Source organism: Lutra lutra, chromosome 3, assembly GCF_902655055.1.
Source record: "Lutra lutra chromosome 3, mLutLut1.2, whole genome shotgun sequence".
In the NCBI taxonomy this organism is placed as follows: Eukaryota; Metazoa; Chordata; class Mammalia; order Carnivora; family Mustelidae; genus Lutra; species Lutra lutra.
In genome coordinates, this window is record NC_062280.1 from 83,211,461 (window position 1) to 83,226,128 (window position 14,668).

Here is a 14,668-nt window from a genome sequence, read left to right on the forward strand (position 1 = left end):
ATGTTTATCACACTCTGTTGATAACAGAAAGAAAAAACAAGCAGAAACATCTAAATGTCTAACATTAGGAAATGGTTAAAGAATTGATTAGATATATAATAGAGTTATATGCAGCCTCTAAAAATGCTGATATCCCAACTATACCATTAAGCAAAACAGTGGGTTTCAAAACAGATTTTTACAAAATTCCTATCTTTGGTTTAAAACAAAGTATGGCATTTTACAGAATGGAAAGTTCTGAGATACACAATGAACGTTAACTATGGTATTTCCTGGTTCGTAAAATTAAAAGTGTTTTTTACACCTTCTTCTTGCTTTTCTGCATGATCTGAGTATTTTTGCAATGAACATGAAATATGTCAGAACGCTGAAAAAGCTATTTCATTTGAGACAGTAACGATAAAACCACGAAGATGTCCAAGGTAAGAAAAACAAATTACCAGAGCTGGAGAGGGGTCAAGGTAAAAACCCAAGCAAATAACTCCAGGCTGCAACATCTAACAGCCTAGGATGATCATTCTTCTATTTCCTTCAAAAGACATCTGGTCCTGAACATCTCCTCTGTTTCAGGCACTGTTCCAGGCCTTGGAGATGTTTAAAAATGGCACACATTTCCTTCCTTCAAAGGATTTTCAGTTTTCTTGAAAAAAAGGACCTATATACCCAAATAAATGAAACACAGTGCTGGGGGAGGTCAGTCAGGAGCTATCCATGGATAAGGGGAGCACAGGAGGAAGTGTCTAATTCTGGCCAGGGCTGAGGGGCAAAAGGGCTGGTCAGAAAAATTCTCAGGGGAGGCACTAATGGGATGAGACCCTAAAAGCGAATGGATGCTTGCCATTTAGCTACACTTTGAGGACAGTTGTTCCAGGCATGTGGGGTGTAGGCAGCTGGAGTAGGGTGGGGACACTTAGCAGCCTAATCATTTGGGGGAACAGAAGCATAGTTGGAACATGGGGTGACAGGGTGAGGTCAGGAAGTCAGGCAGGCCCCAAATACAGGTCTTGAATGCCCCACCGAATCATCTGGGTTTCAGCTGACAAAGGCTCTCTCCTTGACCAAACTTTAGTCAGGCTCCTCTGAGCCCTCCTCTCAACTGGGCCTTGACCTTAAACTTCCGTGTCTGTCCCTGCAGAGTCCAGTGTTAGCAAGAAACCTGCTAGGGCAGTTTAAAGAAAGATCCCCCACCCTCAATATCTCAGCACCCTTGATTACCTTGGTACTTAGATCGTGACACCTGGGTATCTGGCCTGCCTTCAGCAAGAATCCTGTTAGGTCAGTTTAGCAAGAAATGATGCCTCCTTTAAGAGCTGTCCATTCATCCACCTCCCTACCCCCACAACCTAGCTCCCCTGGTATCTGGAATTGAGCCTCACTTGTCTCCCCAATTCTGATAGCATTGACACCTATCACAATAATCTTCCTTCCTATTTTTCTAAGTGTCAGAATAATTTTTCCCCCCCACAACCTGAGGGTACCAGGAAAGCTGAGAGGGATCTGGGCTTTCCCAAGATTAATCACTCTGACAAGAGCCCAGAGAAGTAACCACTGGTGGGTTTATAAAGTGGACAGTTTCTGAATGCCCGCTCTATACCAGGCACTGTGCACAGCACTCTGTGTGCATTCACTCTTCTGACCATCACAATAACCCTACAAGATGGACAGTGATATTAGCCCTATTGCACAGGCCAGGAGGCTGAAACTTTAGCAGTCTGTCCAAGTCCACGCAACTAAAAGGTGCAGAGCAGGGAGATGGTCCTGGGCTGTCTAACTTAGCCAACCACGGTGAGGAATCCGAAACTCCATGTCTCCCATGCTTTCTGCGCTACGATACATGCAACAAGTCAGTCTCCTGCTGAAAGGAACTTGGTTGGCGTGCAGCAAATGGGTTAAAGGAGGAGCTTTCTCAGCCACAAAAAGAGGACCTTGTAAATAACCCAAGAGAAATAAGGTGAAATTGGATCTGTCAATGGGACTAGTTTTTCTTAACTCAAGAAAAATCATTAGGGAGCAGGTAGTTCTGTTTTTGCTTGTTTAATAAGTATACACAGGTGAGAAATCTGAGGCAGGGACCAAAGGGAACCCAGAGGTGGGGGAGGTTTCCTATTTTAAATGGGGAAGAAAAGCCAAGAATGGAAAACATTGTCATTAAATAAGGGAGTTGGGCCAGATGAGCACAGGTGGAGGCAGAGGGAAATCCCCAGTGATAACCCAAGTTATTTAAGGTAATGCAGAAATTGGCATTTATGGAGGCCTGATTCCACACACCGAACAAGAGAAGAAGGAAGCCGCAATCAAGGTACATTTACTAAGCAACTAAACAACTATAGGGAAGGAGGCAGAGACCCATAAAACACACACACACACACACATACACACACTCTTTCTTATAAATGATCACTGCAAATAAAAGGATCAGCTTATATAGTCTGTAAATAAACAGTCAGTGAGCTCTACCTTCATGGATGGATAGGAATTTCACAAATAAGATGAAAAAAGAGGCTCTTCCAAGCAAGAGAAGAGAGTGAACAAAAACCTAAGAAATGGGAGTACAAATGGTTTCCAGGGGATAGAGTTAAGGGCAATGATTTTGGGGGGCAAAGCTGATCCTGAAAAATGAGAAAATTACAAGGCCAATAGGAAACATGAGGGATAATTAGCATTTACTGAGCATTTTCTCTGTGCTAGATACTCTTTTGACCACTTCCTTTCATTTCATTCTAATGGCCCTGTGAGATAAGTAATTATATCTCCATTTTAAATATGATCAAACTGAGGCCAAGAAAAGCTTAACAACTTGAAAAACAGCCCCACAGCTAGCTAGTGAAACTTCACTCAGTTCTGTCTGACTCTCTCTGCGGCCTCTACCAACCCCAATCATTTAGGAAGTACCGACTGTGTGCTCACCTTGAACAGAGAGTGGCCTCAGGGGCACATATAGTGACTCTCTTGTGTTCACTCATCCCAGGGATTCAGAGCGTATGTTTACTGGAAACCACTAGTTCATTTTCAAGTGGTATAAACACCTCTGAACTTAGGGCACAGAAGAATAAAGGACTGATCTATCTCAACTACTGAACACTACTATTAGCATCCACTTAGACACAGTGACTGAATAAACTCTTTAAAATCCTGGCTTGGGGTGCCTCGGTGGCTCAGTTGGCTAAGCATCTGCCTTTAGCTCAGGTCATGATCCCAGAGTCCTGGGATCAAGCCCCGTGTCCGGCTCCCTCCTCAGTGGGGAGTCTGCTTCTTCCTCTGTCCCTCCCCTGCTCTCCCTGCTTTCTCCCTGCTCTCATTCTCTCTCAAATAAATAAATAAATAAATAAACCTTTTAAATAAATAAAATCCTGGCTTAAAATATTACTTTTAGGAAGGAATACAAAATGGTACGACCACTCTGAAAAATCGTTGGGCAGTTTCTTAGAGTTAATCATATAGTTAAATATGATTGATATAATCTTAGGTATTTACCCAAGAGAAATAAAAATTTACCCTCACACAAAAACCTAAATGCGGGGCACCTGGGTGGCTCAGTTGTTAAGTATCTGCCTTTGGCTCAGGTCATGATCCCAGGGTCCTGGGACAGAGCCCTGCTCAGCGGGGAGCATGCTTCTCCTCTTCCATTCCTCCTGCTTGTGTTCCCTCTCTTGCCCTGTCTCTCTGTCAAATAAATAATATCTTTAAAAAAAATCTTTAAAAAAAAAAATCCTAAATGCAAAGGCCTACAGCAGTTTTATTCATCATCAATCCAAGCTTGAAACAACCCAAAAGCCCTTCACTGGAAGAATGGATAAACAAACTGTGTTATATCCAAGTAACGGAGTACCACTAAGCAATAAAAAGAAATACACCATTGATACATGCAATAACCACACAACTCTCTAAGAGTTCTTAAGTAGAAGAACCCAGACTCAAAAAGATCTTTAATATGTGTTTCCATTTTCATGACAGTCTAGAAAAAGATTATAGAGAGGAAGAGAAAGTGGCTGTCGGGGGTTAAGAGACAGGAGGAGGTTTGACTACAGAGGGGTAACATGAGGGCTTTGGTTGGGAGCATAAACAAAACTTTAATATCCTGAGTAAGCTGGTGTGTGGTAGGCAGAATAATGGCCTCAAAAGATGTTCATACTCTAATTGCTCAAATATGTGAATACATGAATGTTACAGGGTAAAAGGGACTTTGCAGATGTAATTAAGGTTGCTAATCAGATGACCTTAAAATGCAGAGATGTTGGCAGATTATCTGAGTGGGCTCACTGTAATCAGACAGGCCCTTAAAAGTGGAAGGGGGAGGCAGAAGAGTCAGGAAGACAGACATGCCATGGAAGTTGCAGGGGAGATGTGACCCATAAGAGGGACCAACCTACTGCTGGTTTTTAAGACAGACAAGGGGGCCACGTGACTAGGACCTCGCAGTGGACTCTAGAATCTGAGAACAGCCAGGCCTGACAGCCAGCAAGGAAACAGGACCTCACTCCTACAACCATAAGGATTCTGCCACCAACCTGAATGAGCAAAGAAGTGGATTTGCCCCTAGAACAGAACATGGCCCTGCCATGTAGCTTGGCCTTGACCTTAGAGACTCTAAACAGAGAAACTAGCAGCTCTGATGGATTCTGATCTACAGAAACTGTGTGATAATTAACTTGTATAGTTTTAAGCCTTTAATCTGTAATTATGTTACAGCAGCAAAAGGAAACTAATAGAGCATAGCGACACAACTCGGTACTTATCAAAGCCCCAAGGATAGAACTATATCCCCCAAAAAGTGATTTTACTCCATATAAATTTAAAATGAAAAGTGTTTAATATTTTTGGTTTTAGAGACCATTACTATGGACAAAAAGAAAAAAATGAGCCATATTTCTTCACTTCTTTAGTCTTTAATATCCACAGTAACTCTAACTTGGAATGAGGTCTCAGTCCTGGTTCTTTCTTGCCCATTCACTGCCCACAACTAATCTAAGTTCCTGCAGTGAGGCCACCTTCTATGCCACTGACTAGCTCGGAGCTCATGGCTGATGTCAAATAGGTCAGAACTTACTGCTTCCCTAGGACTTTGAAGAGGAAAGCCCCAAATGAGGAAACTTAAGTGTCAAGGTCTATTTCAAAGAACCTTACTGGGAACTCTCCAAGACAGAGTTTATATCAATACAGATACATCAAAACCAATAGTCAGAGCCTTAAGTAATGGCTGACTCACCAGGACTTTAAGCAGCCAACGGGGGGAGGGGGGTGGGGGGGTGGAAAGTGTACTTCGAGATATGCTATAAATCCAATAGTTTTCCTCTGAAGAATTCATTTATGTGGAATCCCTTTCTAATCACTAGACCATCTCCACCCTCCACTTCCAGCTCACCACCACTGTCGATAGCTTTTCTAATTTTTAACAAAGCTGAAAGTAGAGCTTTCCCAATTTTCTTATGATATTCTGCTGTCTTACCAGGGCTGCTCAAAGGAATAGCACTTCTCTTTAAAACTGGTTTTTTACCTACTCCCTGAAGCCTAGAGCCAATTAACAGCCCACAAAATAAGTTAAGTACACCAAAGTGAAAATTTCTAGATTCAACAAAGAGATCAATAAATAGTTATTAAGTGCTTTCTGTGGGCAAGGCCCTAGGAAGTACAAAGAAGCAAGATAGAGATGGTCAGTATCTCTATACATGGCTTACAATGTCATTAGACATATGATAAAACTAATAACAATCTAAGACAACAAAGTTACAAGGTCATATACAAAATATTGCCATAGGAGTTCAAAGTGGGGAGAGACTGTGGCTGGGGTGCTCAGAGAAAGGAAGCTTTGTATAGGAGCCAGGAAAAAAAATGCAAGAGTGGTAGAGATGATTCCTGCAAGACAGGACATTTTCTTAAACAGATAAATCTAGAAACTCCACCTGCAAAATCTCTCTTAACATACATCTCCATAAAAATTGAACAGAAATTTAAAGAAAAAAAAATGACTGTGGTTTAAAAAAAGAGAGAGAGAGAATTTTGGGATTCTGAATTTAGACTAACAGCTAACTCCCCCAGAAATTCATTTTTTACATGTTATCTGTTGGGAGTGAAGATGACTGACATTTCTGGATGGTTCTGGCCTTCTCTGGTCATCCGCACAATCTGCACTTCTACAAGAAAGGAAAGAAATGCTCACCTAAGGCAGTCTCCACCTGCAACTGAACCAGCCATGTGGGCTAATTGCAACTGAACCGACGTGGGAACCATTCCACTCAAGTGTACAACACATGATAAGGGCTGCTAGAATGGTCCTTTCCTTTGGTTACACATTATTATTTTGGAAAAGAATGGTCCTAGCACAATCCCAACATCTTCAGCATCTGACGGTCTTCTGTTCTGTATGCACTCTCACCAAAAAATGTATAAAACAATGTTCATAGCACCTTTGTCCATATTAACCCCAAACTGGAAACGAACTAAATGTCTACCAACAGTTGATGGACGAACAAACTGTGGTACCTTCATACAACGGGGTACTACAGAACAAAGAGGATAACAAACCTGCTACACACCACAGCATGGATGAATTTGACAAGCATGATGCTGACTGCAAGACCACACACAAAAGCAAACATACTATATGGTCTTACGTATATCAAGTTTATTTAAAAAAAAAAAAAAGCTAATCTATAGCATCAGAAGTTAAAAGAGTGGTTACCCTAAAGGAGAGGCAGCTAGTGACTGGGAGGGATCCTAATGGGACTTCTGGGGTCCCCAAAATGTCTGTTTTAGTCTGACCAGTGGTTACAAGGGAGTGGTTACTTATAAGAGCTTTATAAGCTGTACCCTATGAAAACACTTTTCTACATGAATGCTTTATTTCAATAAATAAACTTCTTAAAGAAAATTCAAAACTGTTGTATTAAAGGATTATAGTGAGATAATCAAAATTTTCACTTTACAGTTGAAGAGTTACATGCGTATTCACATCCACAATTTTTTGTTTAAATTACTTATAGTCACTTATAGTGACTTTGTTATAATGTATTTAGTCAGTATCATATGTATTCTTAGATGGGAAATAGGTATAGTTCTTAGGATCTCTGCCTTGCGCACAGATCAAAGAGGATTATTCTATTTTATTAGTCTTGGTGTATCCCTCTTAGAAGACAGAAAGAATAGGAAGAGGAGGAAGAGAAAAGGGGGAAGGAGGAGGAGGAAGAAGAGGAAGATGAAAAGGAGGAAGAGAAGGAAGAGAGAAAGAAGGAGGAGGAGGGGAAGGGGAAGGAGAAGAAACAACAACTCCAGTCTTTTCTTTAAAACCTCTAGTGCTGCATAATTATTTGTTTAAAAAATTGTTACAAGGTAAGGGGCAGGGACTAGATGTCCCCAGTAACTCCCACTCTATCTAAACCACAGCCTGGTTCAGGAAATAGCAAATTAGACTGTAGGCTGATCCCAGCTGAGAGGTGTAACCCAAACAAGCTACTATCTGCCCCATGTGCTGGCTGCAGATCCTATATCTGCCATTAAGTATAGAATTCTCCTCCTCATCAATAACTTTAGCACACACCTTCTCTTCAAATTAACACTAAGCAGAGAGAAAAGCCCTCTGTCCTACCCTCATAGGTCAGCTCTTAGAATAAATACCAATCCACATAGCATTTGGAGGTCAGGGTTTCCAGGTGACTGTGAAAATGGGAAGGGGAAAAGAGGTGGTCATGGGGAGCTCCCTTTCTAAGGGAGGTATGAGATGAAGCTCCTGAGCAAAGGCCAGGGCCTTGCCTCCATTACCCTTTCCCTTTCGCCTGAGAACGACCGCCTACCGATTCTGCTAGCACCTGCTAGTCCCCCGGGGGGCCTTCGCAGGGACTGCAGCACAACCTTGGTGAAGGAGGATACTGGGGTTGTTTGGGCCAGCAAACGTCAGCCTCTGGTGCTCGAGAAAGGCTTGACAGACGCCGGCAGAGACCCTGGATAAACTGTCACCTGTCAATCACTTGACCTAAATACACCAGCCACTGGGGGAATCGGAGGGAGGGGGTTAGCCGGAGCATGCTCAGTAATCGGGATGACATCACTTAATCAATGCCAGGGACGGGAAGGCTGCATCAGCAGCCTCGAGCGGGCTGCCAGGAATATGTCAGCGGGGATCGGGAGGCTCCCATTAACTCGGTCCCTCCCCACGCGGCTCGCATACAAAGAGGGCACCGTCAGCTACACACGCTGGGGACAACGGAGAGTGAAAGGGCGGGGGGCAAAGGCTGGTTTATTTCATTTGACATATTGCTTTAAGAACTAAAACCCAATGGTATTCCCTGCCCCCACCGGCAGCCCCGGCTGCAGAAAGGGAGCCAAGTGGGAGGAGGGGAAGAGGGGACGAAGGGAAAGGTGGGGGGGGTGGGGGTGGGGGAAGGGGTTGACCCAACCACACAAAGTAACTTCTACTCCTGGCAGAGAGGGGCTATTTGGCTGCGCTCTGGGCCCCCTAGCCCCACAGATGTGAGCACACAGCCTACTCTCCATCCAGGGCGAGGTACATCCGAGGGTCTGTGGACACCAGGTCGCCGCACTGAGGAGGGGTCAGACCCGGAGACCACGTCCAGGGCAGCCTGGATTGGGAGGAAGCAGGAGACACACCAGGCCTTCCCGGGGACACCAAGGCCATCAGTGTTCCCTACATCCCCCTCCTTCTGCACGCAGGGCAAGGTGAAACGCCGCGGGGAGCCGCGTCTACAAGGCGTGGGAGCTCCCAGCCGAGGCTAGGATTTTTCCAGTACCTTTTTTTTCTTTTCCGTTTGCAAAGGTCGTGAGAAGAACAGGTAAAGTGTTCGATAAATCGAACTGATGCCTGGAATCATTTGTGGGGTGCAGAGATCCTACTTTAAGGGGAACCTGAGAACCCCGCTTGAGGGTAACGGGAGCACTCTACCCACGCGGCGTGGCCAAGCCGGGAACAATAGGCCCACGAGGGCCCCCACCCCGAGAACAATGGCGGCGCCGAACCCTTCCTCGCCCCCCACCTCTACTCTCGCCACCTGGGCCCGCCCTGCCGCCCCTAGTCGCCCCTCCACCGCCCCGGAGCGAACTACAGGGCGTGGGGGAGGGGGTTTCTCTTCAAGTCTATGGGAGAGGGCAACCCTGTGGGGGATGTCCGAAGGGGTGGCGGAACACCTCTGCCGTCTGGGGCGTTCCGGAGCCCGGCTGCGGCGCGAAGCAGCAGGGGAAGCCACACATCCCGGACACTTACCCCAATCACCACGGTCTCATCGCCTTTAAATTTGGGGATGAATTTGTCCCCTCGGAGAATCTCTGCTTCGTTGAGGGGCCGGAACCGGCACATCACTTTGATGCTGCATTCGGCTGGATCCGCCATCTCGGCCGGCGGCAGGGAGGGGGAGCGGGGAAGGGTGGGGGGCCGGGGCTCAGCAGGACGAGGGAGGAGGCCACGAACCGCACCGCCTGCAGCCTCCAACGAAGCTTCTCAGCAGGTCATCGCGAACTCGGCGGGCTGGGCAGCTCGGGCCGCTCCCAGACTGGGTAGGTTTCTATAAGCCTCCGGCCCCTCCGATCCTGCAGACTTGCCTTCCCTGGCCTGGCCCCGGCCGGGCGCGGCGCTCCGGGCCCACCTGCCCGCGACCACGCGGCCGGCGGATTAGGCGATGCGCAGGGAGCTAGCCTCGCCCGGCTCAGACCTCCCGGGCTCCTGCGCGCTCAGCCATCCTGCATCAGCACCAGCGCGCTCCGCCACCTCCCCGGCCCGCCCCTTCGCCCCGCCCACCTCCGGCTCGCCCCGGGACGGTGACGTCACTGCGGAGATCCGCCCCGCCCTCGCCCCGGCTCCAAGTGTGGAAGAATCCTGGGACTTGTAGTCTCTCCACTTGCTGGTGGAAGGACAAGGATGCTACTTACAGTTGGCTTTTCGGTACAACGGTGGTACCCCAGATGCCACCTCCGAAAGCCTACAGTTCTGGTCTGGCTGCCCAAGCTAAGAACAGGGTGGAGGTCATATCCAGCATTCCCAGTTAAAATCTCTATATAAACCAGGTCTCTATCCCCTCTATATGTTTTCATGATCTCCAAGGAAAAGCCTTAAATCAATGGCCAGCAGAAACGTTATAAAGCATTTTCTCTGTGCTGAAATGTTTTGTAAGAGTTGTGATGAAATTAAGGGAAAAAAGATTTGCATGAATATTTGAAGCCATCATTCCCCAAAATGCCTGCACATACCAGTTCACAACATATGTTAGATCAGGGACTGCTTTAATACCTGATGAAAGTTGAGGACATTTTCCATAACAAGAACTAAAAACAAATTCATACACACCCACAGATTTTTCACGCTATTTCATTGGATTTGGGGACAACAAAAGCCTGCCTGTGATTCCCAGGTTAAGAACATCTTGATTACTATTCATGATAGTAAGGTTTACAGAACTTCTGTCTAATGCCAACTTAGAACCTGTAGAATAAGCAGAATATATACAGGATCAAGTTCTAAAGTCCTTTGCATAATATAGAACCCATGATCAGATTTCTGTCTACTTATTGGTCTCATCTCCTACACTTCTTGTCGTAATGTTTACACATTGACAAACTACTTGTGTCTTCCACCATTCATTGATTTCTGTACTTGTTCTGATACTTTGTGTAAGCCATTTGCTCTCTAGGAGTCATCCATTCGTGCCTATTACTAAGTAAGCATATTAAATAGGGCTCACAGAGTAAAAACTAATAGAAACACAACTGGAGCCACTATGGAAAAAGGAGAATTTATCAGAAGAATCCAGATTATCTTGCTTATTCAAAAAATGATTAAACAATGGAGCCAGGGAACAGGCAGGCTACCAACACACTCTCTCTCTCTTGTCCCTGTTTCCTCTTTGTATTGGCCTCATTCTCTCTCACTCCAGATCATTCAAAACGTCAGGAAACCCACCTGCCAAAAGTCCGTGGAATTCATTCTTCAGTATCTACCACTAGATAAGGATAGATGTCTGCTTGGAGTTTGGGTTTGGGGAAAAAAAAAAAACAAACTAGGGAAAGCCTATGATTGGCATGGGCTTAGGTGTCTAGCCCTAGATGACTCAATCAGAGTGAAGAACTTTGCAAGATCTTTGAGGAATACCATGGTGGGAAGGTCCCAAAAGAAGAGGGATGTCATTCCCAGAAAAAGACCATGGTGCTGGGCTGGCCAAACAATTAGATGTCCACTCTCCCTTTCCAGTGCTACCTTTTCCTCTTTGACTCAACTCAACCCTCCTTCCTTAGGAAGGCTTCTCTGACTTACTAAACGCCCACAAAGGGTAGGTGTCCTCCTTGTTCTCCTCATAATCTCCTATGCACATCTCTATCACTACATTCTCATGGGCAATGATATCTGCCTTCATCTTTATGTCTCCAGCATCTAGTGCATAGTAGTGCGTGTTGGATAAGTAATCCAACCTAGAAGGAAGTGCTACCTGAGTAAGTAAACAACCCGGCCACTTACTAGATGTGAGACCCACGGAAAGGTATTTAATTCCCTTAAGACTCCATTTTATCTTTGTCATTGGAATAATAATCATCTCATAGAGGTTTTGAGGGAATTAGAAGAAATAATACTTTTGAAGCACATAGCATGGTGCCTGACGTGCACATAGTACAAACCCTTGAATGTTAGTGGTGGTGGTGGTGGTGGTTGCTGTTGTGTGTTGAACAAATGGTGGTAAAACAAAAGTGTTACTTAGTTAATTTAAGGAATACATCTGTTGCTTTAATGCAAGTACACCTGGGAATACAGTTTTTCTGCCTAGCTGCAAAGACAGATCTACTAAAACAAACTTTCATAAGCCATTATGAGTAGCACCAATTTGATTTCCTGTCCTCAGATGCAGGGAAAGTAGGTTTAAAAAAGGCCCAAGCACCAAATTCTCATCATTTTAGTAGTTCTCAAGCTCTGACTCAGACATCTACCATCTTTAGCAGTCACCTTCATGATATACTGGAGAGGTCAGCCCAATCCCCAGTTTCCCCAAACCCACAGAGGATTACCAGACATTATGCACATGGATAACCTGGGTGGAAAGACCTGTGTGCCTCTGGGTTCATTATTCATTTATTCATTCATCTATCTATTCATCAACTATTAACTGAGCAAATGACATTTGCTACCACTAAATATATAAAGTTAGGTTTATTAAATGAACTCTTTACCAGAGGGTTAATAAAGGGGGTACCTAGATGGCTCAGTTGGTTGAACATACAGTTCTTGGTTTCAGTACAGGTCATGACCTCAAGGTTGTGAGATCGAGCCCGACATCAGGCTCCACACTCAGCAGGGAGCTTGTTTGAGATTTTCTCTCTCCCTCTGCTCCTTCCACTACTCACTCTCTTTTTCTCAAAGTAAATTAATTAATTTTAAAAGAAGATTTGATAAAGACTTCCCCCGTCCCCTCCTACCCACGTGCAACTTGAGCAGAAGTTACAAAATAAATCATTACCCTCAAGAAGCATAGAAACAAGTTAGATATCCTGGGTAGACAGCTCAGTGGTGGCTAAGAAGGATTAATCAAAGGGATGGAGGTTAAAAAAAAAAAAAGAAAAGAAAAGAAGGAGGTGGACCAGGCAGGATTGAAAAATCCTAGGGAAAGTCTATGATTGGCCCGTGCTTAAAAATACCCAAACACAGAAAACAAAAGAGAAAATAGATAAACTGAACAACATCAAAATGATACACTTTTATATATCAAAGGATACTATTAACAGAGTGAAAAGGCAACTCACAGAATGGAAGAAGATATTTGTAAATCATATACTGATTAAGGGGTATCCAGAATATATAAAGAACTACTACAAATCAACAATAAAAGAAAATCTGATTTTAAAATGGGCAAAGGACTTTAATAGGTATTTCTCCAAAGAAAATATACAAATGGCCAATAAGCACAGAAAAAGATGTTCAATGTCACTAATCTTACAGAAACGCAAATCAAAACCACAATGAGATACCACATCACATCCATTAGAAAGGCTATTATAGAACACCACCACCAAACACAGAAAATAAGTGTTGAAGAAGATGTGGAGAAATCAAAACTCTTGTGCACTGTTGGTGGGAACATAAAATGGTGCAGACACTATGGAACTCCTCAAAAACTTAAAAATAGATTAACAGATGATCCTAATTCTACTTCTGCATATATATTCCAAAGAATTGAAATCAGGGACTCAGATATTTGTACACCCATGTTCATAGCAACATTATTCTCATTAACTAAAATGTGGAAGCAAACAAAGTGTACATCTATGGATGAATGAATAAATACAATGTGGTATATACATACAATATTTTTCAGCCTTAAAAATAAATTCTGACATATGCTACAATATGTATGAGCCTTGAGGAAATTGTGTTAAGGGAAATAAGAAAGTCACAAGAAGATAAATATCTATCATGCCACTTAGAGGATTCAAATTCATAGAGAGAAAGTAGAATGGTAGTTGCCAGGGGCATGAGGGAAGGGAGAATGGGGAGTTATTATTTGATAAGTATGGAGTTTTAGTTTGGGGAAAAAAAATGTTCTGGAGATTGATAGCGGTAATGATTGCATAACAATGTGAATGTACCTAATACCACTGAACTGTACACTTAATAATAGTTAAAATGGCAAATTTTATGCTATAAAATATGTATTTTTTATTGTGGTATATTTTACCATAGTTTTAAAAAGATAGAAACCCTTACGTACTGTTGGTAGGAAAGTAAATTGGTGCAACCATTATGGAAAACAGTATGGAGGTTCTTCAAAAAAATTTTTTTAGATGGAACTACCATATGATCCAGCAATCCCACTTCTGGGTATTTATCCAAAGGAAATGAAATCACTGTCTCAAAGAGATGTATGCACTCCTATGTTCATTGCAGCATTATTTACAATAGCCAAGATAGGGAAACAACTCAAGTGCCCATCAAGAAACGAATGGATAAAGAACACACAAGAACACACACACGCACACATGAGTGAATATTATTCAGCCATAAAAATATACTGCCATTTGCAACAACATGAAAGGACCTTGATGGCATTATGCCAAGTGAAATAAGTGAGAGAAAGATGGCTACTATATGAATTCACTTATATATAGAAACTAAACAAACAAACAAACAAACAAAAATGAACTCATAGACACAGTGAACAAATTGGTGGTTGCCAGGGGCATGGGGTAGGGGTGGGGGAATTAGAAGATGGGAGCCAAAAGTACAAACTTCCAGTTATAAGTAAGTCCTAGGGATGTTATGTACAGCATGGTAATGATAGTTAACAATACTGTGTTGCATATTTTAAAGTTGCCAAGAGAATAGAGCTCTCATCACAAGAAAAAAATTTATCGGGGCGCCTGGGTGGCTCAGTGCGTTAAGCCTCTGCCTTCGGCTCAGGTCATGATCTCAGAGTCCTGGGATCGAGCCCCGCGTCGGGCTCTCTGCTCAGCAGGGAGCCTGCTTCCTCCTCTCTCTCTGCCTGCCTCTCTGCCTGCTTGTGATCTCTCTGTCAAATAAATAAATAAAATCTTTAAAAAAAAAAAAAAGAAAAAAGAAAAAAATTTGTCACTATGTATGGGGACATAGGTTAACTAAACTCATTGTGGTGATCACTTCACAATATATACATATATCAAGTCATTAAGCTGTGCATCTGAAATTAATACAACATGTCAATTGTATCTC

The 14,668-nt window shown here is 43.5% G+C and overlaps 1 protein-coding gene across 1 annotated transcript in view; it reads right to left on the bottom strand.

Annotated features, from left to right (window-relative positions):
• KIF5C (kinesin family member 5C) overlaps nucleotides 1-9,729 on the bottom strand; it is a 158,299-nt gene extending 148,570 nt beyond the window's left edge. Inside the window, exon 1 of the mRNA XM_047722402.1 lies at nucleotides 9,212-9,729. Coding sequence (XP_047578358.1) covers nucleotides 9,212-9,337 — 126 coding nt within the window. The 5' untranslated portion in view covers nucleotides 9,338-9,729. The remainder of the gene's footprint in view (nucleotides 1-9,211) is intronic.
• Between the last annotated feature and the right edge of the window lie 4,939 nt (nucleotides 9,730-14,668).